This window comes from Helianthus annuus, chromosome 2 (genome assembly GCF_002127325.2).
Source record: "Helianthus annuus cultivar XRQ/B chromosome 2, HanXRQr2.0-SUNRISE, whole genome shotgun sequence".
NCBI classification, from domain to species: Eukaryota; Viridiplantae; Streptophyta; class Magnoliopsida; order Asterales; family Asteraceae; genus Helianthus; species Helianthus annuus.
In genome coordinates, this window is record NC_035434.2 from 5,670,267 (window position 1) to 5,695,355 (window position 25,089).

The 25,089-nt window shown below is 38.5% G+C and overlaps 1 protein-coding gene across 1 annotated transcript; it reads right to left on the minus strand.

Moving 5' to 3' along the window:
• Positions 1 to 706: 706 nt before the first annotated feature.
• LOC110926686 (uncharacterized mitochondrial protein AtMg00810-like) lies at positions 707 to 1,926 on the minus strand. Its single transcript, XM_022170408.1, has 2 exons — positions 1,816 to 1,926; positions 707 to 1,390 (listed from the first exon to the last, which is right to left on the minus strand). The coding sequence occupies exons 1-2, from the start codon at positions 1,924 to 1,926 to the stop codon at positions 707 to 709; spliced, it is 795 nt and encodes a 264-aa protein (XP_022026100.1).
• Positions 1,927 to 25,089: the final 23,163 nt, after the last annotated feature.

Here is a 25,089-nt window from a genome sequence, read left to right on the forward strand (position 1 = left end):
CGTTGTTTGCATGCATTCTCTTTGGTTTCAATCCGTTGTCGCTTAACGTTTCGCAGGTTTCTCTGTAAACCACCGTTCGCGCACTGTAAAGTCGGATAGGCGTTCTTAGGCACTCCAAAGGCCTAATTAAGTTAATTTACGTCTTAAACACTATTTATTTTCGCGTTAATCATCTGTTAATCACGTAATAGGAGCCGTAAATCACCGGTTGTCACAGATAAAGAGAATGAGATCTTCTTATAACCATCTAATATTATTAACCCATGTGCATTATGTTTCATAAGTACAATACAAGATCCACTAACAATCTTCACAACATCTTATGAAATCAAAAGAAATCTCATAAGATTATGGTGGTGGGGCCACCTTGATGCCGTGAATCCTAAGATTTGGTATGCAAGTCTTCCTTTTGTTCATCGGTGTGGATTTTGTCAATTTGTATCAACTTCTTATCGAAGAAATCTCGGATGAAGTGATGATGAATTTCAATATGTTTAGTTTTAGCGTGATGTACTGGATTTTTCGTTATGTTGATTGCAGCCTCATTATCATCAAAAATAGGTGAAGTAAGAAATTGCAAACCGTAATCGCGCATCTGTTGCTGGATCCACAGAATCTGCGAGCAGCAAGTGCTGGCTGACACGTACTCTGCTTCACATGTCGAGAGAGCAACAGAGGTTTGCTTCTTATATTACCAAGTGACCAGTCAGGGTTTGAAGAATTGGCATCCTACAGTTGTTGATTTTGCATTGAGTTTGCAGCAACCGTAGTCAGAATCAGAGTATCCTTCGAGCGTGAAGTCACCATCTTTGGGATACCACAACCCCAGGCTTGGGGTTCCTCTTAGGTAGCGTAGAATCCTCTTGACGATAGACATGTGCGGAGCTCTAGGACTCGACTGATATCGGGTTGCGAGGCAACTTGGGTACATTATATCAGGCCCTGATGCTATCAAGTACATCAGTGAACCAATCATTGAGCGGTATAGCGTCTCGTCGACCTTCTCTCCGGTGAGATCAGGGTTGATACCATGATTCGTTGATAATGGGGTAGACATTGGTGCTGTGTCGGACATCCCAAATTTCTCTAGAACGTCGTAAACGTACTTTGTCTGATGTATGAAGGTTCCCTCAGACACTTGATCGACCTGTAGCCCTAGGAAGAACTTCATCTCCATTGAAGACATCTCGAACTTCTGCTTCATCACTTTCTCGAAATCTTTGTAGAGTTCTTCGTTCGTTGACCCGAAAATAATGTCATCAACATATATTTGGACGAGCAGAAGATGACCATCGACTTCCTTCGTGAAGAGGGTAGCATCCACCTTTCCTCGGATAAAACTGTTGGCAAGCAAGTGTTGAGTGAGCGTCTCGTACCAGGCTCTCAGGGCCTGATGCAAACCATACAGCGCTATATCCAAGAGGTAGACCTTGTCTTTGTGAATCGGATCAGTAAACCCGGTGGCTGTCTAACATAGACCTCCTCCTTTACTTTTCCGTAAAGGAACGCCGATTTGACATCTAACTGGTATACTTTGAAACCTTTCCATGAAGTAAAAGCAAGGAAAATTCTGATAGCTTTGAGTCGAGCAACTGGAGCGTAAACCTCTGTGAAGTTTATCCCCTCTTAGTTAGATTTTGAGGCAACCCAAGCGTCCTTCGACTCAGGTAGATTGATGTGGGTTATTGTGGTGTACAATGGTGGGAAATTTTTGTCATTCATTTTAAGACTCTCTTAAGATCCAACCTCAACCTCTTTATACAAAAAGAATTCATTTTTCTGAGGTTGACCAGATGATTGGTCTTTCTTTGGAACATAATTCTTCCCTGGTGGGCTAGAAGTTTCTTTCTCAAGTTTTTCATTAAAATCCAATGGTACATTCATCTTATTAGTTGAAGATGATTGTTTTGCAGAATCTGAAACCATTGGTTTTGGAACACTTGATGTCTTAGCCTCAGATTTTGGCTTCCAAGTTTGTTGTGGAGAAGCGACCCATTTGTAAAATTATCCTTTTTCTGTACCAACTGTTTTACAAGTTCAGTTTTGACTTTGATGTTTTCATTTTTCAAAATCTTCTTCTCAACAAACATTGGCGCTTTGCCTTTCAGATCGTTCTTCTTTCTTGGATTCTCAACAACTACAGACTTAGGTTTTGAGTTGGTGCACTTTCGTGCAATGTGTCCAACTTCGTTGCACTTAAAGCACGTGCGGGTGTCAACAACCCGACTCTTCCCTTCAGTCTGAGGCTATGAGGCCTTCTTTGCAAAAAATTCTTCATTTGTTTTTGAATTCCAATTCTTGCTCGGAAAGTGAACTTGAGCTCTTAACAAACACTTTCTTTTCTACAAACCTTTTGTTTTGAAAGTTCCTTTTTTGATTGTTCTTACCACCCTGATAACCACCCGACCATCTGTTTTGGTTGTTATTATTAAAACGTGGTGGTACAGCAGGTTTCTTATACTAAGATTTGTCTCTTTCAAAGTTCAACAATCTTTTGGAACTTTTTAATCCTTCAATCTCAGAAATCTCAATTTCAACGAGTTTGAAAACTTTCTTCAGCTTGTCAACATTCACATTTTCAATTGGAAATTCAAAATCCGAATACAACTTATCAGAACCAGACAACTTGTAGATGACAAGAGTAGGTTCGTCATTTGAGTTGTTTTGGGATTTTGATTTCAGAATGTAGTTGTTTAGAAAACACTCTTCATCTTCAGCCGAATCACTGTCAGATTTTAATACATTTTCAACCACAATTTTTATGACTTCCGATTGAACACTATCTTCATCAGATGATGAAGTGAATGTGAGACATCAATTGTTTCTGGAAGTTTTTCAACATCTGATTTCTCATTTGTTTCAACTTCATTAGCCAACCCGGACTGTTTCTTTGAAAAATTGTTTAGCACGGGTGGTGGAACATGATGATAACCCACCCCCGTTCCATCCGAGTAGACATCCTCACCAGCTTTGTTCTTCCCGAATGGTTTGGGAACAATGTGTTGAAGAACAAAGCTAGCTGAGTTGTAACTGTTCAGTTTCAGATTGATTCTTTCATTCTCAATCTTAGCTTCCTGGAATTGAAGCTTAAGACTTGAGATCTCGTCCAATTGTTGGTTGATTTGTTTTTCTTTTGCTTGAAGAACTCTAGACAAATGAACGTTTTCTTTGTAAGTTTTACCATTTCGTTCGTCAGAATCTTTTACTGTTCTTTTCAGCTTCTCATAATTTTCACAAATTTATCTGTTTTCAAGAGTTAACTTCTCATTTTCATTCTTAAATCGTTCAACATAAGTTTTTATCTTTTTCAATCTTTTCGTTTAATTCTTTAATTCTTTCAATTGATGCTCTAAGCAGTTTATCTAGATTTAAAACTTGTTTTTCAACCATGTCGACTTTTTCAACCAGATCTTGGATCATTTTGTTTGAGAGATACGCATGTGTGCTGCAGACTTTGCACTCTTTTGTGCAATTTCTGCAAACACTTTCTGTGTTAGCACCATCAGTCTTACCTGATTCATTGTTTGAACCACTACTATTGACCTTGCTTGTTGAGTCAGGCGCAGATTTGGAGTCTACCTCGAGTGCCTTTGTCATAAGAACTTTTTCGGCCATTTTGGTCAGGTTTTCTGTCGTCATTTCCTTTGTGGTGTCAATGATCCCTTCATCTACCTTCATTGACTTTAGCCGTTCTTATTCGGCCTTCTTTGCAGCATTGATCTCTCTCTGTTCTTCATCTGCCGCTATTGATTTTATAAGAGTTTCGACCTCGACTGATGATGGTTCTACAATCTTGTTGCCTTTCGGATCTAAGTAGCATTCACGATCCGGATCCCATCTTCTTGCTCTTTTGGCTTCTTTCAAAGCTGCGTAGATTTTATCCTTCATATGTAATGCTATCAACTTTCTACGGTTGTATATTTGCTCTTCAGTTGGTGGTGTTTATTTTTTAATTTGTGCCATAAATGCGAATCCAACTGCGTCATCTTCCGGTTGGAATTCACTCCAATCAAAACCTTCATCATCCTGAATCACATCTAAAGCTCTCGACTTCTCCTTTGGAGTCTCCTCGATCTGCTTCATTCTGGGTGGCTCTTCGCGGTTTCGGTGATATACAGCTTTCTTGTTGGAATCATCATGAAAGGGGTTAGCTGTTTCATCCGCTGCTGAGTTTCTGCATTCCCGCTTGAAGTGCCCCTTTTGTTTACACTTGAAGCACATCACTTTAGATTTATTAAAACCCAGTTTTGTCGAAGGCTCTCCAATGGAATTTCTTCACATGATCACCATAAACCGCTGTGCTCTATGGATAACACTTGCCATGCACCAACGTATATTGATTAACTTCATTTCTTCAGGATCTATCTGGTCATAATCCACTTTTAACAGATTTGTATTTCCGATTTTTCCGGCAACCAGACTTTCAAATGATTCAAAGATAGAAGCAAGGAACACCATTTGTTGTTTTGTTGTCTCCTCATTGAAGTTTTGAGCATTGTTCAGGTTCACAGCGATGTTGCATTGAAAAACATTTTTGGGAACATTTTGTTGTTGCTGATTTCCAGGAACAGACGAAGAAGAACCACTATGATAACCACTGTTGGTTAGAGAACTGCTGCTTTTGTTTTCTTGGGTCATCGTGTTTGAGATTCTCGGTGAAGTGGTTTTCGGAATCATACTTACCCTGTAGTAGAGATCAACATTTTGTTGATATGGGGTATTGTTCACTTTTTTTCATTTTCTTGATTTCCAATTCATGACTTTCAAATCTCTCAATCAACCAATCGACTGTCATTTCTGACATTGCTTTGGTGTTTTTCAGAAACAGACCATAGTATTGCCAATCTTTCTCATTTGGCAGAGATTCCAATAACTTTTCAACCATCTCTTCTTCGGTAATTGTGATCAAATGTCTGATAAGTTCTATCTTTACATGGCAAAACCGCTCAATCATCTTTAATACATTTTCATTTTTTATACATGCAAATAAGTCAAACTCCGTTTTCAACAATCATTTCTTGTTTTTCACAATCTCTTCTCCCCCAATACACTTCTTTTCTAGTTTAGCCCATAAGTATTTTTGAATTTTTGTAGTTAATCAAGGCAATAATATCGTCTCTGACTGACTGATGGACCCTGGGTACTTAATTTTGTCTACCAAGTCCAACTTAATGACCTTGGTTGACCTGAGTCTAAACAAAAACTGACTTTTTTTCAACATTTTTCAAAACATTATTCTGAAAATTACAAGTTTCAAATTAATGAACTTGTGTTGACATTTCATTTTTCAGGTTCTATCATAATAAGCTCGCAACCCATCTTCCAGTTCAGAAACTTCCTGCATCTGCCACAAACTGCGAATCTGAAGATCAACTTTCCACTTTGGTTTGTCGAGAAAAAACAAAATAGAAATGTAAAATCTTTTTGGATTTTGAATAAAGTTTCTACACTAGAAAGCTATGAAATCTTTTTGGGTTTTGAATGTTAAATAGGAAAGAAATGTAGTAAATGTAAACTATTTACAAACATGTTTTTGGTGAGCGTGTTAGGGAATCATATCAGCTATCGACAAGCTACAAGTACCGTTAAGCTTTGATTTCATACTCAGAATTAAACAATTCGCTTAGATTGTCGATATACTGACCCATTTTAAATTTTCACACAAATTTCAATCTGATCAGGATACGAATTTAGTGTTTTAAGAACTTAACTTATACGCGTGTACCACCTCAGAATATACTCCCGTATCCATGCTACTATATTCAGTCTTACAGGTGAGTGCACATTAATGATATCTGTAAAGGGTAGATGCGAGGCCATGAGAGCTTAGGCTAGAACTTCCGTTCAATCAGAGAGATGATGGCTCGACTTTAGGTGGGTCCCCTTTGGGGATCTTCTTTTTCAACAGCACATGATTAGCATTTTTCAATGTTTATCATTTTTTATGCTGAGGGTGAGCTTTAAGAATAAAGCAGTGCAGAGCATTATACGAGGTCTAGGTTATTGCTTCCACAAATATCAGAAGTCCTAGTATAATACCCCAGATATCATCACGTACAAAGACCTAGTATGTCAGAAATAGAGTCTTTCAAACAAGATTTCAGGGGTTACCTATATATCCGAGAGATGTTCCCCACGAAATAAGCAAGTGATGATTTAGGTTTATATCCCGAACATACTTACTAAATGTGTAAAAACCTATCGGCATATCATCAGTGAGACTGTTTAACACATTTAAACTTTACATTTCTTTAGCATACTGCAACTGTCTAGCTGATGTACTATCATTTTCCCTTTTCACACAAGCTCTTTTTCGGTTTTCTAATGTTTTTGGATTTTTGAAATATCTCATGTTTTTGGATTTTTGAATGTTTTATTTTTTTTTTGTATTTTCTGAAAATATAACCTAACTCCCCCTAAGTACCAAAACAAGTAAAAAATCGACAAACCATTGCAGATTGCTTTTCAACATCATCTACAGTGGTACGTACCTTCATTTACGCCAAGAATCCCCTCCGACACCGATAAAAGCCTCATACTGTTCAGTTTTAAAAGATAATGAAAACGAGTTTTATCAAACGCTTTGGTATGTAAATCGGCTTTTTGTTCGTCAGTGTGGATTTTCTCAATTCGTATCAACTTCTTCTCGAAACAATCTCGGATGAAGTGATGACGAATCTCGATGTGTTTCGTTTTAGCGTGATGAACAAGATTTTTCGTTATGTTTATAGCTGCCTCATTATCAACAAAGATAGGGGTGGTAAGAAATTGCAAACTGTAATCGCGCATCTGTTGCTGGATCCACAAGATCTGAGAACAGCAGCTGCTAGCAGATACATATTCAGCTTCACATGTGGATAAAGCGACAGAGGTCTGCTTCTTACATTTCCAGGTGACCAATCATGGTCCGAAAAACTGACATCCCGCAGTTGTTGACTTAGCGTTAACTTTGCAGCATCCGAAGTCGGAATCAGAATACCCTTCGAGCGTAAAATCGCCTTCTTTTGGATACCACAACCCCAAGCTTGGAGTTCCTTTCAGGCAACGCAATATCCGTTTCACAATCACCATATGCGAAGATCTCGGGCTTGACTGAAACCGTGCTGCGAGGAAAGTTGGATACATGATATCGGGTCTTGAAGCTGTCAAATACATCAGCGATCCGATCATGGAACGATACATCATTTCATCTACCTTCTCTCCGGTGAGATCAGGATTTATCCCATGGTTCGTCGCTAACGGGGTGGAAGCTGGAGTAGTCCTGGACATCCCAAATTTCTCTAAGATATCATGAACATACTTCGTCTGATGTATGAATATTCCCTTGGGCAGTTGATCAACCTGAATCCCCAAGAAGAACTTCATCTCACCCATTGACGACATTTCAAATTTTTGCTTCATACTCTTTCAAAATATTTTCACAGATCTCCATTTGTTGACCCAAATATGATGTCATCCACGTATATCTGAACTATCAGAAGATGTCCGTAAACTTCTTTGGTGAAGAGAGTGGCATCCACTTTTCCTCCGATGAAGCTGTTGGCAAGTAGATGTTGTGACAATGTCACGTACCAGGCTCTCGGGGCCTGGTGTAAATCATACAGCGCTTTATCAAGTAAATAGACCTTGTCTTTGTGGATTGGGTCGGTGAAGCCCGGTGGCTGTCCGACATATACCTCCTCTTTTACCTCCCCATAGAGAAAAGCCGATTTAACATCTAGCTGATATACTTTAAATCCTTTCCAAGATGCAAATGCTTTGAAGATTCTGATCGCTTCAAGTCTAGCAACGGGAGCATATACTTCGGTGAAATCCATACCCTCCTGCTGACTAAAGCCCTGGACTACGAGTCGAGCTTTATTGTGAATAATAACCCCTCGGTCATCTCTTTTGAACTTAAACACCCACTTGGTGTTTATCTTCCTGTGACCATCAGGAAAGTCTACCAATCTCCACACTCCCAACTTCTCAAACTGACTCAGCTACTCTTGCATCGTGTTGACCCAGGAATCTTCGGTTAGTGCTCCCTTATATGTTCTCGGTTCAATCTGCGAAATAAAACAACTAAGTGAAAACTCTGTTTGTAAAGGAGCAACTGTAGAATAAAAACAAGTAAGGCCTTGGTCAATTTGTCATCTAGTGCGGACTCCTGATTGCAACTCTCCAATAATCAACTCCTCTGGATTGTACGAAAGAGTTCTCGGCATCATCTCGCCTGGAACATCTACCTCGCCTTCCAAATTTGTGATATTCTGATTTGCACCTTGTTCACTAACTGGATTTGTTTGATTTGAAATCTGGACTTGCTCCTCCTCAGAATCTGAATCACCATAATCGAATATTGGCCTATAATCAGATTTTAGATTATCGTTGATTGTCATCTGATTGTCAGGAGCATGTTCACGTTCTGAAGATGATGGAGTTTGCTGAATATCATCATGTTCTCCAGCATTGCATGGACCAGCTTCTTGGTCATTGGAGGTTTGCCATTGTCGCCTAGAAGACTCAGCTGGAAACCTTTCTTATGATGATTCGTTCTTAGAATATCCAACTCGTCAAAGAACTCTGGTTCTTCCTCCATGTCGAATGAATCCCACAGAGTGTCATAATTGAAGCGCCATGAGTCACCGGGATTCTGAGGTGGCATTGTATAACCTTGGCATTCAACGTTATGTGCTTCGATGATCCACTTTAAGCTTGGAACAAAGACTCATTTTAGTGGACTTGTGTAACCCACGAATATTCCTTCGATGCTCTTTGGACCAAATTTTCCAAAAGACTCTAGAACTGTGCAAGGGGACCTAAACGGTTCCAGATACTTCAGGTTAGGTTTGTGGTTGTTGATTAGCTCGAAACATGTCTTGTTGAACTTTTTCACTGTAAGAACCCGATTGAGTGTATAGCAAGCGGCTGACACTGCTTCTGCCCAAAAGTTGACAAGTAATTTTGAATCAGCAAGCATCATCCTGGCCGTTTCGATCAGCGCCCTGTTCTTTCTTTCTGCTACTCCATTTTGCTGCGGAGTATAAGCCGTGCTAAATTCATGCAGTATACCTCTTTCATCACAATATACTTCCATTTTGCTGCTCTTAAACTTTGTACCGTTATCACTTCTTATTCTTTGAATACGAGCTTGGTACAAGTTTTCAATCTTTCTGAACAGCGTTATTAAACTCCCAAATGTTTGATCTTTTGATTGCAGAAATGTTACCCACGAAAATCTCGAGTAGTCGTCTGTTACTACTAGACAGTAGAGATCACCAGTTATGCTTTTGACGTTCACCGGACCAAAAAGATCCATATGAAGTCTCTCTAACGGTCTCGAGACTGAGTTAACCCTCTTTTGAGAATGTGATTTCTTATGTTGTTTTCCTTTGACACAACTAATGCACTCCCCCTCAAGATGGAAACCCTTCAGATGAACACCAGTTACTAAGTCGTTGTGCACCAGGTGGTTCATTTTTCGCAGATGAATGTGGCCCATGTTTCAATGCCACAATTGCGATTCTTTTTCCATTGCTTTTGACATAAAACAATGAGCTTGACCCATGGTAGTAGTTGCTACACTCATGTCCAACACGTACAGATCGTCGACTCTTGGTGCTCTCATGATGACCCATTCTTCGGGGATAACAAACCCTGGTTTTAGAATCAAGCTTTCCTTATCCGTGAAGTGCGTTATATACATGCGATCACAGATCTGAAAGATGCTCAGAAGATTGTTCTCCAGCTCGGCGATGTAGTTTACTCTTTCAAACGTGACAATACAATTCGATAAAGTTCCCTCACCAACTATACGACCACCTTGATTACCTGCAAATCCCACATATCCTCCATTAAACCCTCGAACATCGTACAGTAGGGTTTTCTTCCCTGTCATGTTCCGAGAAGCTCCACTATCCATAATCCAACGTGAAACGGATCTTGGAAGCTCCTGCACAAATCAAAAACACTTAGTGAGATTTTGAAGCAACCCAAGCCTCTTTCGACTCAGGTAGCTTGATGTGTGTGATCTTTGTGTACAATGGTGGAAAATTTTTGTCATTCATCTTTAAACTTTCTTCAGACCCAATCTCAACCTCTTTATATAGAAAGAAATCATTTTTATGAGGTTGACCAGATGATTGGTCTTTCTTTGGTACATCCTTCTTCTCAGAAGCAGTAGACTTTTGTTTCTCAAGTTTCTCATAGTAATCCAAAGGTACATACATCTTCTCAGTTGAAGATGATGATTTTGCAGTCGCAGACACCTTTGGTTTTTTTGAGAACTTGCTTTCTTTTCTTCAGATTTTTAGTTACCGCATTCTTTACAGGTTCAATTGTGAATTTGGTGTTTTCATTTTTCAAAACTTTCTTCTCAACAACCATTTGAGCTTTTCCTTTTGCATCAACTTTCCTTTTCTGACTCTCAACATCATCAGACTTAGGCTTTGAGTTGGTGCACTTTCGTGCAACGTGTCCAACTTTGTTGCACTTGAAGCATGTACGGGTATCAACTTCCCGACTTGTGCCTTCGGTCTAAGGTTGTGAGGCCTTCTTTTCAAAGAATTCTTCATTTGATTTTGAAAAAATTTCAGATTCTTGCCCGGAAAGTGAGCTTGAACTTTTCACAAACACTTTTTTCTCAACAAACGTTTTGTTTTGAAAGTTCCTTCTTTGATAATTCTTACCACCCTGATATCCACCCGACCATCTGTTTTGATTGTTGTTAGAAAATCGTAGTAGAACAGCAGGTTTTTATAGTAAGCTTTATCTTTTTCAAAGTTTAATTGCCTTTTGGAACGTTTCAAACCTTCGATCTCAGACACGTCAATCTCAAGCAATTTGAACACATTTTTCAATTTATCAACATTCACATTCTCCAAAGGGAATTCAAGATCCGAATACAACTTATCCGATCCCAACATCTTGTACATCACAAGAGTAGGTTCTTCACTTAAGTTGTTTTTGGATTTTGATTTCGGAATGTATTTATCCAAAAAACATTCTTCATCCTCAATTGAGTCACTGTCAGGTTTCAAAACATTTTCAACAACATTTTTAACAACTTTAGACTGAACACTGTCTTCATCGGATGATGAAGTGAATGTGACATTGTTGGTGCACTACATCTGTTGATTCCGTCTAGGTGTCTAGGATCAGGTCTTACATCGTATTGTATAGCAGAGGGCACGAAATACGAGAAAACAAGAGTCTGTATAGGGTTTATAGCCTAGGATCGCTCATAGGGTCATAGAGTACTTGGACCGCTTATTTGTCAAATATGGACCGCTTATATGGACATGTTTGGTTCGCTCTTATGGACATAGGTCACATAAGCGGTTCCAATAGCCTATATATAGAGGTCTTTAGGGCGATCCTCAGTAACGTTGAGTTGAATTCCACGCCGAAGCTCTGCCGGTGTGACGATCGAGCTGTAAAACGTTTGATATCAATAAAACAAGCAGTTAGAAAGGAGAACAAGCTACTTCTACTTGTATTTCTTATTATTCCGCATCTGAAACACAAGAGATAACCTCTGAACGACTCGTTCGGGTCAGCAAATGATCCTACAAGTGGTATCAGAGCTTGGGAGGAGGTTTTCTGCAGATTGTAGCTGTTTTTTATCATTTCTTCTCACTTCTACACCTTCTTTTTCTGATTCGGGAAGATTTCACGGTCAGAATTCGCTCAATTTTTCACAGATTGTGCGCAATAGTATCGAGATAAACCCTGGAAAGTTTGAAGCCAAAATTCGAAGTTTTTATGGGTCAAATCATGTTCGTAATGTGGACCGCTCGAAGTGACGTCATCGTGAACCGCTCTTAGATCACGTTTTGGACCGCTCATTCGTACAAATTTGATTCTGGTTCGCTCCAAATTAGTAACTTGGATCGCTCATTCGAACAATCTTGGACCGCTCATTCGGACAATCTTGGACCGCTCGAACGAACAATCTTGGACCGCTCGAAAGGACATTATTGCTGGACCGCTCCAAAAGATAATTCCGGTTCGCTCATTTGATCAGTTGGTTTTAGGTTCGCTCCAAAGTACTGTTTGCTCTAGTGAACATCTGGTTCGCTTATTTGTTCACTGTTGGATCGTTTTTCTGTCACTTGTTTGTACGCTTATAAATCAGTATGGATTCCGAGTTTTACAACGCTTTTGCTACATCGACTACTCCAGCAGCAATTGCTCAAGCAATGAATTTAGAAAACGAGACGGGAACGACTCAAAAGCCCCCGAAATTGATGAGCATTGTGGAGTATTATGGGTAGAAGGATCGGTTTGAAAACTGGGTTCAGGCAAATCATCTCAGATCGTGGGAATGCATATTGGAAAAGTACACATTGCCTCGAACAGAATTGCAAGTTGTTAAACAAATATCCGAATTCTCAGAACAAGAACGTGCAATGTATAGAGCAGAAAAAATGATGATCAGTCTGTTACAGCAGGCAATTAAAGAAGATATATTCATTTTATTACAGCACGACAAAACTGCTAAGTCGATATGGGATGCTCTTAAAGTCAAATTCGAGGGTAGTGAAAGTATGATCAAAAGCAAGAAGGCATTGCTTAAGAAAGAATTTGACTTGTTCTGTAGTTTGCCGGGAGAGGACACTAAGAAGTTGATCGAGAGATACTGTCATTTGGTGCGATCATTGTCAATGTTGGGTGTCGATAAAGCTCCTGAAGAATATGTTGATAAGTTGGCTGATGCGTTACCTCAAAAGGAGTGGGGAACATATTTGATGATACTGAAAAACACGGGTGTTTATGACAGACTGACAATTGGACAGTTTATTGAGAAGTTAGAGGGACAGGATCTGGAACAACAGAAGATAGCCAGGATGAATAACCCGAGTGGTCAATAGGATGTTAAAATGTACTATAAATGTAGTATTCAATTTTTGAAGCTGAAAGAAGCCCAAAGATTCAAACTGCTTTCAGTGCTGGAGATTCATCAGAAAAAGCTGATCAGGGTTCAAACAAGATTAGCAGCGGGTTTTCATCGTTTCCGAGTGTGAATACGAAAGAGACTAACACAAGTTTTCAGTCTCAGAGTACAAAAACTGGAAACGGATACGTGATTCAATGCAACATAGCTCTCAACCTTCCAGAAGGTCAAAGCTTCTCTGAAGACACTGCAAAAGACCATATGGCACTTCTGGGTTCTGTTCTGTTATCTTATGAAGGTCTGGTTGCTGGTCGGATCGGAAATCCCATGCTCACCAAAGAGGATTATGATCAAATAGATGCCGAGGAAATGGAACTCATGGATATCAAATGGTGTCTTGCAAGTGTTCTTCGTCGGGCTGAGAAATTCAAAACCATTACCGGGAGAAATGACTTTTTAGATGCTCATGTTTCAACTTTAGGTTTTGATAAATCTAAAGTTAGTTGTTATCGATGCAGGGAAAAAGGCCATTTCAAGCGGGAGTGCAAAGGAAGAGAAGCTAGCGGAGCACAGAATCCATTCGGGAAAGATGACTACTACCGTAAAGCTATCTATCAGCAAGTCGGCCAATCCCAAGAACCTCAGACAGCTCATGGGAGAAAGATTGAAGATCCCAAGAGAGCATGTTTGGTAGATTTCAGCTGGAGTGATTACATATCATCTGAAGCTACAGCAGCACGCATTATCGATCAAGATGATGAGAAACTACCAGAAGGTTTCAGCTGGGATATGTTCGTGGATGAGAAGGGAGAGTTTAAAGCTTTCATTGCCAAGATCGTCCGAGAGCCAGATTTGTTCGCTACTTGGATGAAATCTATTGGAGAGACTGTGAAAAGTGAAGATGAAAAGTCTGTGTCATCTGATGAAAGTTCAGACAGTACTGATAAACTTTCAGAACATTCTGGGGATGTTTCAGAAAGTTCAGATGAAGGTTTACAGGGCTCAGATGAAGATTTACAGAGTTTTGAAGAAAATGTACAAAATGAACATGTTTCAGAAAAGACAGTTGTTTTTTATAAAACACCGACTATTTCTGATGTTTCTGATGCTGAGTCTGATAAATCAGTTCAGTTTGATCAGTCACCTGATCACAGCAGCAGTGATGATGAGGAAGAAAAACATATAAATATTGCAAAAACTCATCTATCTCCTGAAAGTTTTCATTTCTATTTTGTAGAACGAATGGAGAAACTAAAAGAAAAAAGAGCTGCTAGAGAACAACAAACTGAATCTGAAGGTGATATTCTAAATGTTGAAAATGTTGCTGAGAAGATTACTAAGGTTGTGAAAGAAGAAGAAAAGGTGATTGAAGTAGAAAAGGTGGTTGAAGTTGTTAAAACAATTAAAGTTGAGAAGATTGTTGAAGTCATCAAGCCGTGTGAAAAGTGCTTGGAAGCTTGCAAGAATTGTGCAGCCAAAGACGACATCATAGCTGAGTACGAGAAGAAGAAGGAGCAGTTACTGTTCAACCTCAATTATGTGAAGGAATCGTACGACGTGTTGAACAAAACAGTAACTGGTCTCCAAACAACAAACTCAGAAAGAGAACAGGCGCTGACAATGATGAATGCAACTTTAATGTCAAAGCAAAAAGCTATAAATTTCTACATCGAAGAGAGTGCTAAGTGGAAGCAAGAGTTGGAGACAAAGAAAATAGAGAATGAGAGAATTAGACATTTATTGCAAAGTTATTCTAGTTCTGATTATCTCATTGACCGCATTTACCCAACTGTTGCAGGTATGGAAGCTTTCAAAGATGAGAAGCTGAAAGAGAAGAAAGACTGTGGTAAGAAATCGACTATTAGTTACAACAAATGTCCGCCTCCGATTTGGGATGGTTATTCACCTAGGAGACCAAATGAGGAGCAATTGGAAAAAGCAGTCAATATAAAGCTTAACACCGACACAACTGATATTTTACCAGATAACATAGATATCACGTATACCTCGTCCGATACTGATCATGAGTCTGTTCTAATCAAAAAGGTGGTCGATCAGGTGTTGGATACTGATGAGGAGTCTGAGTTGAAATCTGGGTCTGAAAAGTCAAAATTGTCAATCAACAATCAAAATTCGTCAGATAAACAGTCTTATAGTAAAGAATTTTTATTGTCAAAGGCAGATTTGAATGATGAAACATTCAAAGTTGTGTATACTTTGAATGGTTCGGACAAATTATATTACAATAAAGAGATCCCAATAATGAGTATTAAAATAGAACTAATAAACAAAACTTTCAAACTTATAGAAATTAATATTCCAGAATTAAAAGTATTGAAAAATTTTGAAAAATCTAAAAAATACACATCAAGAGTTCAACAACGGTTAAATAAGAAAAAGGGCAACAATCCTGGTTCTGGTTTTCAAAAGAAATCTAACCAGAATTGTAGCTACAAAAAGAAAGGTCTTGGTTTTATTCCACCAGAAAATGATAAAAATATGAAAAATTCTAAAACAAAATCTGAATTTTTGTCAGGTGGAAGTGCTGAGGAGGAACAGCAGAAACCGTTCTGGAGACAGTCAAATAAAGAGTTTCTTGCTGAGAGAAAGAAGAATGGAGCTGATATATGTTATCTAAGAGAGACTAGAACCTGTTATAGATGCAATGAAGCTGGTCATATTGCATGGAATTGCTCAAAAAGTGTCCAATCAAAACAGGGAGTTTCTCAGAAGTTGAAAGAGAAAGTTGTTGATGTTGACACATCAACCAATAGACCTAAAATTTTTGAGAATTCAAAATTCGAGGTTGGTGAGTGTTCAAAGAATAAGTTTGAAAAGAAAGGAAAAGACAACCAGGTATGGGTGGCGAAGAAAGGTGAAGTGAATGTCGGCGATGAATCTGGTTCCACAAAGCCAGAAGAGCCACAAGTTGAAAAGAAAAATTCAGTGAATGATGAGGAGTTTCCATCATTGAAGTTTGAAAAAGTGAAAAAGAAAGCTGGAAAAAACTGATATTTCAAATCAGTTCTACAAAGAAAAGAATGATTTTGATGTCGAGAAAACATTCAACGGGAATGTTAAAAAGATATTTGGAAAAATGTTGAGTGGGAGAGCTAAAGGGGTTAAAGATTTTTATGCGACTAAAAAGGCAACATACAACCCTACAGCTCAAGAGCTGAAAGCCATCAAGTCTGAAAAGACTTGGATGGAAGTCTGTTTCCCATGATAGTCGAAGGACTATGCCGGAGATCCCAAGTTTATATCGTGGATCAGGAATCGGCATCATTCTAGTGTTTAAAAAGTTTGTTTGAAAGATTTTGAATAGTGTTTGAATTTTACAGGTTGAATGACTACGCCGGAGCTTCCAGGTTGGTAATTGCGAAGCAGGAATCGGCATCCTGATTGGTAAAATGGTGATGTAGACGTAACATTCCTACAAGTGGTAATCTTGATCCCATAAGTGGTATTTGTGGTTAAATTTTGAGATGTTTGTATACTTTGAAGAGGTTACATTTACAAGTGGTACAGAAGGTTCTTAAATGAAAATGATAAATCAGGGACATTAAATTGTACTTGATTTACTATCCATGGCAAAAGATAGACAAGATGATGAACCACATCCCCGTTTTTAAAAGATAGACCTACAAGTGGTTGTTATCAACACAAATTCATTTTTCGGAAAAGTCATTTTGATTAAAACAAACTTAAGTGTTTTGAAATCTAAATGAGAAAATGGTTTGTGATAGGGGGAGTTCAGATTGTTTATGCCTAGTGAATGGCGATTTGATGTGTTTCAGTGTCGGTTGTCAAGTTTTTTGTACAAGGTTGTTTTGCATTTTATGTTTCTAGTGGGTCAAGAGTCTAGAAGTTTTCAAATTTTCTTTAAAATGTGTTTGCATTTTAGGGGGAGTAGGGAAATTTCAGAAAATCCCAAAACATTTGAAAATTTGAAAAAAGCCAAAAACATGATAAAATTCAAAAAAATGAGTTTTGTTGAGAAAAAGAGGAAATGATAGTACTTCAGTGGACTATCACGGCACGCTAAAGAATTGAAAAGTTTAAAAAGTATTAAACAATCTTACTGCGGATGTGTCAGTAGATTTTCGCACATTTTAGTAAATCGAAACGAGATATAAACCTAAATTCAAACTTGCTTGATTCGTGGGTAACTATTCTTGAATATTTGGGTAACCCCCGAAATCTTGTTTGAAAGGTCCCATATTCTGAGATACTAGGTCTTTATGCTCAGTGATATCTGGGGTATTATCCCGGGACTTCTGCTGTATGGAAGTACTGACCTAGTCCCCGGATAATACTTTCTGCAAATGCTTGAAAAAGCACAGCCCTCAGCATGCTGATGAAACAATAAAATTGATAGTCGCTGCTGTTGAAATGCAAAAGATCCTCTAAAGGGGACCCACCAAAAGTCGAGCCGACATCTCTCTGCTGAACGGAAGTTCTGACCTGAGCTCTCACGGTTTCGCATCTAACCCCTTTACAGATATCAGCTGTGGTATACTTACCTGTAAGACTGAATATTTGGGATCTGGATACGGGAGTATATTCAAGTGGAGTGATACACAATTAAGTTTAAGTCTCTAAAACATTAATATCGTATCTCGAATCAATTGAAATTTGTGTTGAAAATTTAAGAGGACAAATATACTGAAAATCTAGGTAAATTGTTTAAAGCGTAAAATGAAATCAAGCTTAACGGTGTTGGTGATTTGTCTCATAAACTGAAATGATCCTCTTGCACGAACTCACAAAAAATATTGATTGTAAATATTACATTTATGTATGTTTTTGTCTGTTAAGTGGAGTCAGATAATGTCTCTCAGAAAATCCAAAAAGATTTTGTGTGTGTTTTAGCATAATTTTTTTAAAAAATCAAAAAGATTTTCGACAACTGATGTTGGAAAACTGATTTTCAAAATTCCGAGTGCTAAACATGATGAGCAGCATTTGAGGGGGAGTGTTTGTGTAAATCTAACTGTTTTCGTTAATTCTAACCTTCTTCAAGTGGTTCATCATAGATTGTTGAGAGAGAGTCATGTGTTGGTGCACAGGTTTTGATATGTGATGAGTCTAGAAAAATTTATTTCTGGGTTAAGATTGTGCAGGTAACCAGGTTTCGATTTCTAAAGATCTCTGATAGAAGAGAGCCAAGTTTCGATTCTGGAAATCAATTCTGAAGATCTCAGTTAGAGTCAGGATATATCAGACAACGATCCTGAAGATGTTACTGAAGAACAAAAGAATGCCAGTAAATCGAGAGGGGGAGTATGAAGATAGAGAATAAAGAGAAAGCCCAGAGACTGATCTAGATTGAAGATGTGAAGTCTGTATTGCAGTCAGAGTGTATAGGCGACTCCGTCAACATCTGAGGGGGAGTCTGTTGGTGCACTACATCTGTTGATTCCGTCTAGGTGTCTAGGATCAGGTCTTACATCGTATTGTATAGCAGAGGGCACAAAATACGAGAAAACAAGAGTCTGTATAGGGTTTATAGCCTAGGATCGCTCATAGGGTCATAGAGTACTTGGACCGCTTATTTGTCAAATATGGACCGCTTATATGGACATGTTTGGTTCGCTCTTATGGACATAGGTCACATAAGCGGTTCCAATAGCCTATATATAGAGGTCTTTAGGGCGATCCTCAGTAACGTTGAGTTGAATTCCACGCCGAAGCTCTGCCGGTGTGACGATCGAGCTGTAAAACGTTTGATATCAATAAAACAAGCAGTTAGAAAGGAGAACAAGCTACTTCTACTTGTATTTCTTATTATTCCGCATCTGAAACACAAGAGATAACCTCTGAATGACTCGTTCGGGTCAGCAAACGATCCTACAGACATCAATTGTTTCTGGAAGTTTAACTTCAATTGTTTCATCATCATTAACCAACCCAGATTTTTTCTTTGAAAAATTATTTAGTACTGGCAGTGGAACTTGATGATACCCTACCCCAGTTCCATCAGAATATACATCTTCGCCAGCTTTGTTCTTCCCAATGGGTTTGGGAACAATGTGTTGAAAAACAAAACTTGCGGAGTTGTAACTGTTGAGTTTCAGATTGATACGTTCATTTTCAATCTTAGCTTCCTGAAACTGAAGCTTCAGATTAGCAATCTCATCCAACTGTTGATTGATTTGCTTTTCTTTCGATTGAAGGACTCTTGACAATTAAGAATTTTCTTTGCTTGTTTTACTGTTTCTTTCATGAGAATCTTTTATCGTTCTCTTTAGCTTCTCACAATTTTCAAAAATTTGACGGTTTTCATGAATTAACTTTTCATTCTCTTTCCTTAATTTTTCTACTTCATTTTTATCTTTTTCAAGTTTATTAGTTAATTCTTTGATTCTTTCATTTGAAGCTTTTACCATTTTGTCACGACTCAAGATTTGATTTTCAACTTGTCTGACTCTTTTTGTCAGTTCTTCAGTCTTTTTACCACTGAGGTAAGCATGTGTACTACAAACCTTGCAGTTTTTCATGCAATTTTTGCAGTCACTTTCAATTTTGGCTTTATCAGTCTTACCTGACTCATTTGTTGAATCATTAGAACTGACCTTGCTCTTTGACTCAGTTCCAGATTTAGAATCTTCCTCTAACTCTTTTGCTGCGAGCACTTTATCAGCCATTTTCTTCAAATTTTCTACAGTCATTTCTTTGGTCGTGTCAATTATCCCATCATCAACCTTCTTTAAATGCAACTCTTTCTCCTTTTCTTTTTCTTCAGTTTCTCTTGCCTACCACAGTCTCTGTCTTTCTTCTTCCTCTGATGCTAATTTCTCAATGAGAGTTTCAACACTGATTGCTGAAGGTTCAATAACTATGTTTCCTTTAGGATCCAAATAGCATTCCCTATCAGCATCCCATCTTTTTGCGCTTTTTTCCTCTTCATGTTCGATAGATTTTATCTTTCATGTTTTGAGCTATCATCTTCCTGTAGACGTACTTTTCTTCTTCTGTTCGGGTATCTTTGAAAGGAATAATTTTTGCCATGAAGGCATAACCCACTGCATCTTCTTCCGGTAACAAATCACTCCAATTAAATCCCTCATCATCATGGATAACGGCTAAAGCTCTGGACTTCTCTTTGGGAGCATCTTCTAATTGCTTCATTCTGGGAGATTCTGCTTTGTTTTAATGATAGATGGCCCTTTTATAATAGCCTTCATGGAATGGATTGGCCGTTTCATCAGCAGCGTTGACATTCTCTTTAAAGTGCCCTTTTTTCTTGCACTTAAAACATGTAGCCTTTAATTTATCAAAACCAAGCTTTGTTGAAGGTCCACTGTCACACCCCCAAAATCCACCTGCGGGGTATCACCGCTTGGGAGCGTGACTGACCAGGATCAAGCCACCAATCATATCGAACATGTAATTAATAAATAAAAGTAAATGCCATTCAATCACCAATATGAAAGGTGTTCAAACACAAGTATGTTATCACTGTTTAGCGGAAGCGTAAAAATAAAACCCAACATAAATAAGTACGAAATGTTATAAGTGTTTAATGAAACAACCACGATCCAAGTCCACAACGACCAGCTCCTCCCTGTGCAAGCTCCATGTATCTATCGACCTGCAAGGCAGGTAACAGAGGATCAACAACTAGTTGAGCGAGTTCACAGTTTATAGTTCAGTAATTGTAATAGTATAGTAAGCCTTGTGTTCGTTCATTAAGTCATGTATCGTAATAGTTCGTATCGCGGCCCTCTAGGCATGTATGCGAAGATTAAGGAAAGTTCTCAAGTATTCTAGACTAGGTATATTTGTATCGCGGCCACCCGGCACCTGTGCGAAGTTTTGTGTATAGTTCGCAGCCTTTCTAGGCATGTGTGCGAAGATTATTCATATTATCGCAGCCAACCCCGGCGTGTATGCGAAGATCAGTTCTATTAGTATCACTAGTCTAGTAGTATCTTATCAATAACCTTCCTCACCCGAGGATCATATCACCAATTTCCATTATCTAGGTAAGTACAAGTAAATAATCAAATCCCATTCCCACCCTGGGAACCCCATGCCTTGGCTGTGTGAACTCACCTTGGTTTGCTCGGTATGTTATTGCTTCTAGGGTTTATTAAATGTCTAAGTCCGTTACACACGACCTAGGATACATTGCACATAAACTCGATGTAAGTATTTATACTCAATTAGGGTTTGCAAGTCTTTGATATCCAAGCAATTGGGTTATGTGCGTTCATTGTGTACGGAATGATATGATAAAGGTTGTTCGTGCATACGGTATCATGCAGTAAAGTACAGTATCATATAATCACATACAGGTAAGGTATAGTAGCATGTTGTTTCTCATACTGGTTTCTGAACTTGACATCACAAACACACAGTCTTTTCAAGTATAAACAGAACTCAGAGCATGTAACATCACTATAATTCAGATCATACATTCAAACATGTATAAGCATAAGTATTTAGAAAATCAGACATGTGCAAGCATTTAAGAACTCATACATGTATAAGCATTCAAGGTCGGTCCCTATACTAACCACAAAGGTCGGACTTCACATGCTCAAAAGAACTCGGACCTCACTCAACAAGCATAAACTCAGATGGCAGCAATTTACATAAAATTCGGATATGATGATACACCTAAAAGTCGGACCTTTGATCCTTTATGAAATTCAGACAGGATCCATTCTCATAAAACTCGGATCTTTTACTCATGCTAGTGAAACTCGGACAAGAAGTGGGGGGGTGTTCCCTGTTCAAAAAAAGTCGGACAATGGGTTGGGCTCAGAAAACTCGGACCCCTTTCAAATGTTTAAAGATCGGACACATTAATCAAGTGAAAGTCAGACATACATCCCCTTTAAAAAAAAATTCGGACAAGGCACTATAACACAAAAGTCGGACCCTTTTCTTTATAATACAAAAGTCGGACTATCTAATACAATTTAAAAGTCGGACCCTTGTTGTTTATCTAAGAAAATTCGGACATCATATGTATCTTTCAAAAGTCTGACTAGGTTACAAAGCTTAAAACTCTGACAAACATTTATACAAACTTCGGACCTTGCATATCATTCTAAAACTCAGACAACAATCAATCATACATACGAACATTCCATTTCATTGCGATTGTATCAGTTACATTTTCATGTTATCACGACTAAGAACCCTAATTACATTGCATCTGTCTAGCAGCAATTCCAATTATCAAATCAATCATGTATCTTAATCATCGGGCAATCGATTAAACGACTATTCAACATCATTATCGCCATAATCGGAATCCAATCAATAATCACAGAGAATATCATATGAAGAACTAGGGTTTTAACAAGAATCACAAGAATCACAAGAATCAAGAATTGATATAATCAAGCAAACAATAAACAATTACCTTGGATTGATTCTAGAGAAAGTGTGGATTCAAGAGTGATGAAGAACTTGTGCTAACGATGAAGGTGATGATTGCCAGAGAAGATCAGAGAAGTGAAAGTACGTGTTTTGGATTAGAGTTTCACTAATTACTCTATACATCCCTAAGTATCATAATTTACAATAGTACACCATCTCAAAGTAGTTCACAGTTTCACCACCAAATTCATACATTTAACAAATCTTTCATAATCAACACATAACCATGCTCAATATACAATATACTTAACTGAATCAAAACGTTACAGTTTCACAGCAAACTAATTGTGCAAGCCAACAATTAAACAATCAATGATCGTGCAATAAATGCGAAATTGGAATCTTGGAAACTCGAGTTGCCACATTATCCCCAACTTGAAAGAAATTTCGTCCCGAAATTTAGCATGCGGTTACTGAGGAAGCTAGGTAAGTTATATCGTTTACTGGTTTTCCTGGGGTGTCACATCATCCCCCCCGGTTGGTTTGGAATTTCGTCCCGAAATTCTGTAGTAGTAGCTTCAGCCTCGATAGTGGTTGCACGGTTTCTGAATAACTGGGGATACTTGAGTCCCATTTGATCTTCTCGTTCCCAGGTGTACTCTGGGCCACGACGGGAGTTCCAACGAACTCGTACAAGAGGTATTCTAGTGTTCTTGAGGACCTTGACATCCCGGTCCGTGATTTCAACTAGTTCCTCGACGAACTGCAATCGCTCGTCGATAGTGAGTTCCTTAAAAGGAACTATGAGGGTCTCATCCGACAGACACTTCTTCAGATTCGACACATGGAAAACATTGTGAACTGCATCGAGTTCAGCTGGTAGGTCTAGTCTGTAGGCTACTTTGCCTATTCTTTCAGTGATTTCGAACGGTCCAACGTACCGTGGATTGAGCTTGCCCCGTTTACCAAAACGAACCACACCCTGCAGGGTGAGACTTTGAGTAGCACTCGATCCCCAACTTGGAACTCGAGTGCTTTTCTGCGTTTATCAGCATAGCTTTTCTGGCGCTCACGAGCTGCCGCCATGCGTTGTCGTATTTGTGCAATCTTTTCTGTGGCGTCCACTATAAGTTCTAGACACGTGATCTAACTATCCCCCACCTCTGCTGTCATGGCCCCCGACCCGGTTTGACCCGTTTCAGGAGCCGTGGGACAGAAATCCCATGATATTTAATTATGTGATTTTATTTAGCAGCGGAAGTTTATCGTCAGGATCGTTTTAAAGCTAAAAAATTTTCCCGATTATTTTATTTCACAATACGGGATAAAACCCCGATAATTTACAATAACAAGATTTTATTGAAATATCTTTATTTTTACAAAACATATTTCTTTATATTTATTTTATAATGAGCCACTACTTTAAGCCTGCACTGCTTCCCAGCACTTTTCCTGAATTACAATAGATCACCTGAAACATGTTTGAAAAAGATTTTGTCAGCGGGGAAATACTGAGTGAATCATTCAGTTTACTGAAAACGACACATTTATTATAATTTACAGTATTAAGAGTTTTTACATATGTTTCAGATATCAACCAACTACCCACAGTATTTGTCACTCGACCGTATCTGTGACTGTGGTCATATCACCATTGGCTGCCCCAATGAATGACGTATATCACTTATTTTTAGGTTCGCCCACCTAATGTGATTAAAACAGTAGTAATGTGCACAATACCCCACATACCGGCTGTAATTTGGTGATTACATAAACTTAATCACTGTAATTATAATTCTGAAAATAATTTGGAGTATTGTAAAACATTTGATAAAAAGAAGAATGACTCACATTGCAGATTTAACACTTGGCAGAATATGATTTAGCCTTGTTTAACCTAATTAAATAATAATGCACACAAAACCGGGTTAGTGATCAATACAGCAATTACGATAACTCACGAGATCAAATTCTCACAACGAACGACAAAGTGCGATACTTAAACATCCATCGATTTAACGACGAACGACAAAGTATCACCCTGGTGTGGGCGGCACTTAAACATTCATTGGATATATTGATCAGTCGGAAAATGAATCGTAATAGCGATCGAGTGATTACCCTGTTTTGCGGCAGCAATTCGATACTAAGTGTGTTTTTGAACTGTTTCTGCTTATAACTTGACGTCTACACAGAACTTATGCGTCGTATTAACAACAGAAGGCAAGTGCCAATGTCTGCTATTTATAGTGATTTTTGGACAGGCTTACAGACCGTATGGCTTTTCCCTTTACGGTCCGTAATGGGTGCAGTCTATTTATATAGGCTAGCTGGGTACGGGACTAGCTTGGATGAATCATCTAAAAATCGAAATTCAATCTGTACAACACATTTTTAAGATAATTATCAATAGGGTTTAATCCCCCCTGAGTTTTAGGGGCTCTGATCCTAATTCCGATTGTTCTGGAAATTTTAGGGTTAGTGGAGAATTACTTGGGTGTCTCAATTAGAGTTTCCTTATTGACTAATTATCATCCTAATTATGGATTTTGATGAGAGTTATTACATCCTCCCCACCTTAAGGAAATCTCGTCCTCGAGATTTACTGAAATAGATGAAGGTATTTCCGCTTCATTTCTGACTCCAGTTCCCAAGTATACTCTGGTCCCATCTTTGAATTCCACTTGACTTTCACTAGTACTAGTCGCTTGTGCTTGAGAAACTTGACTTTTCGATCTTCTATTTGTAAAGGTTTTTCTACGAATTTCAGCTTTTTATTTACCTCTACGTCTTGAAGAGGTACTACCAGAGATTCGTCTGATAGACATTTCTTAAGATTGGATACATAAAATACATCATGTACTCCAGCTAGTTCT

Coding starts and splice junctions, on each gene's coding strand:
- LOC110926686 (XM_022170408.1), bottom strand. CDS start 1,926: ATGGTTTCAGATTCTGCAAAACAATCATCTTCAACTAATAAGATGAAT. Junction 1,391..1,815: donor GCCCACCAGGGAAGAATTAT/GTTCCAAAGAAA, acceptor GGTTTGCATCAG/GCCCTGAGAGCCTGGTACGA.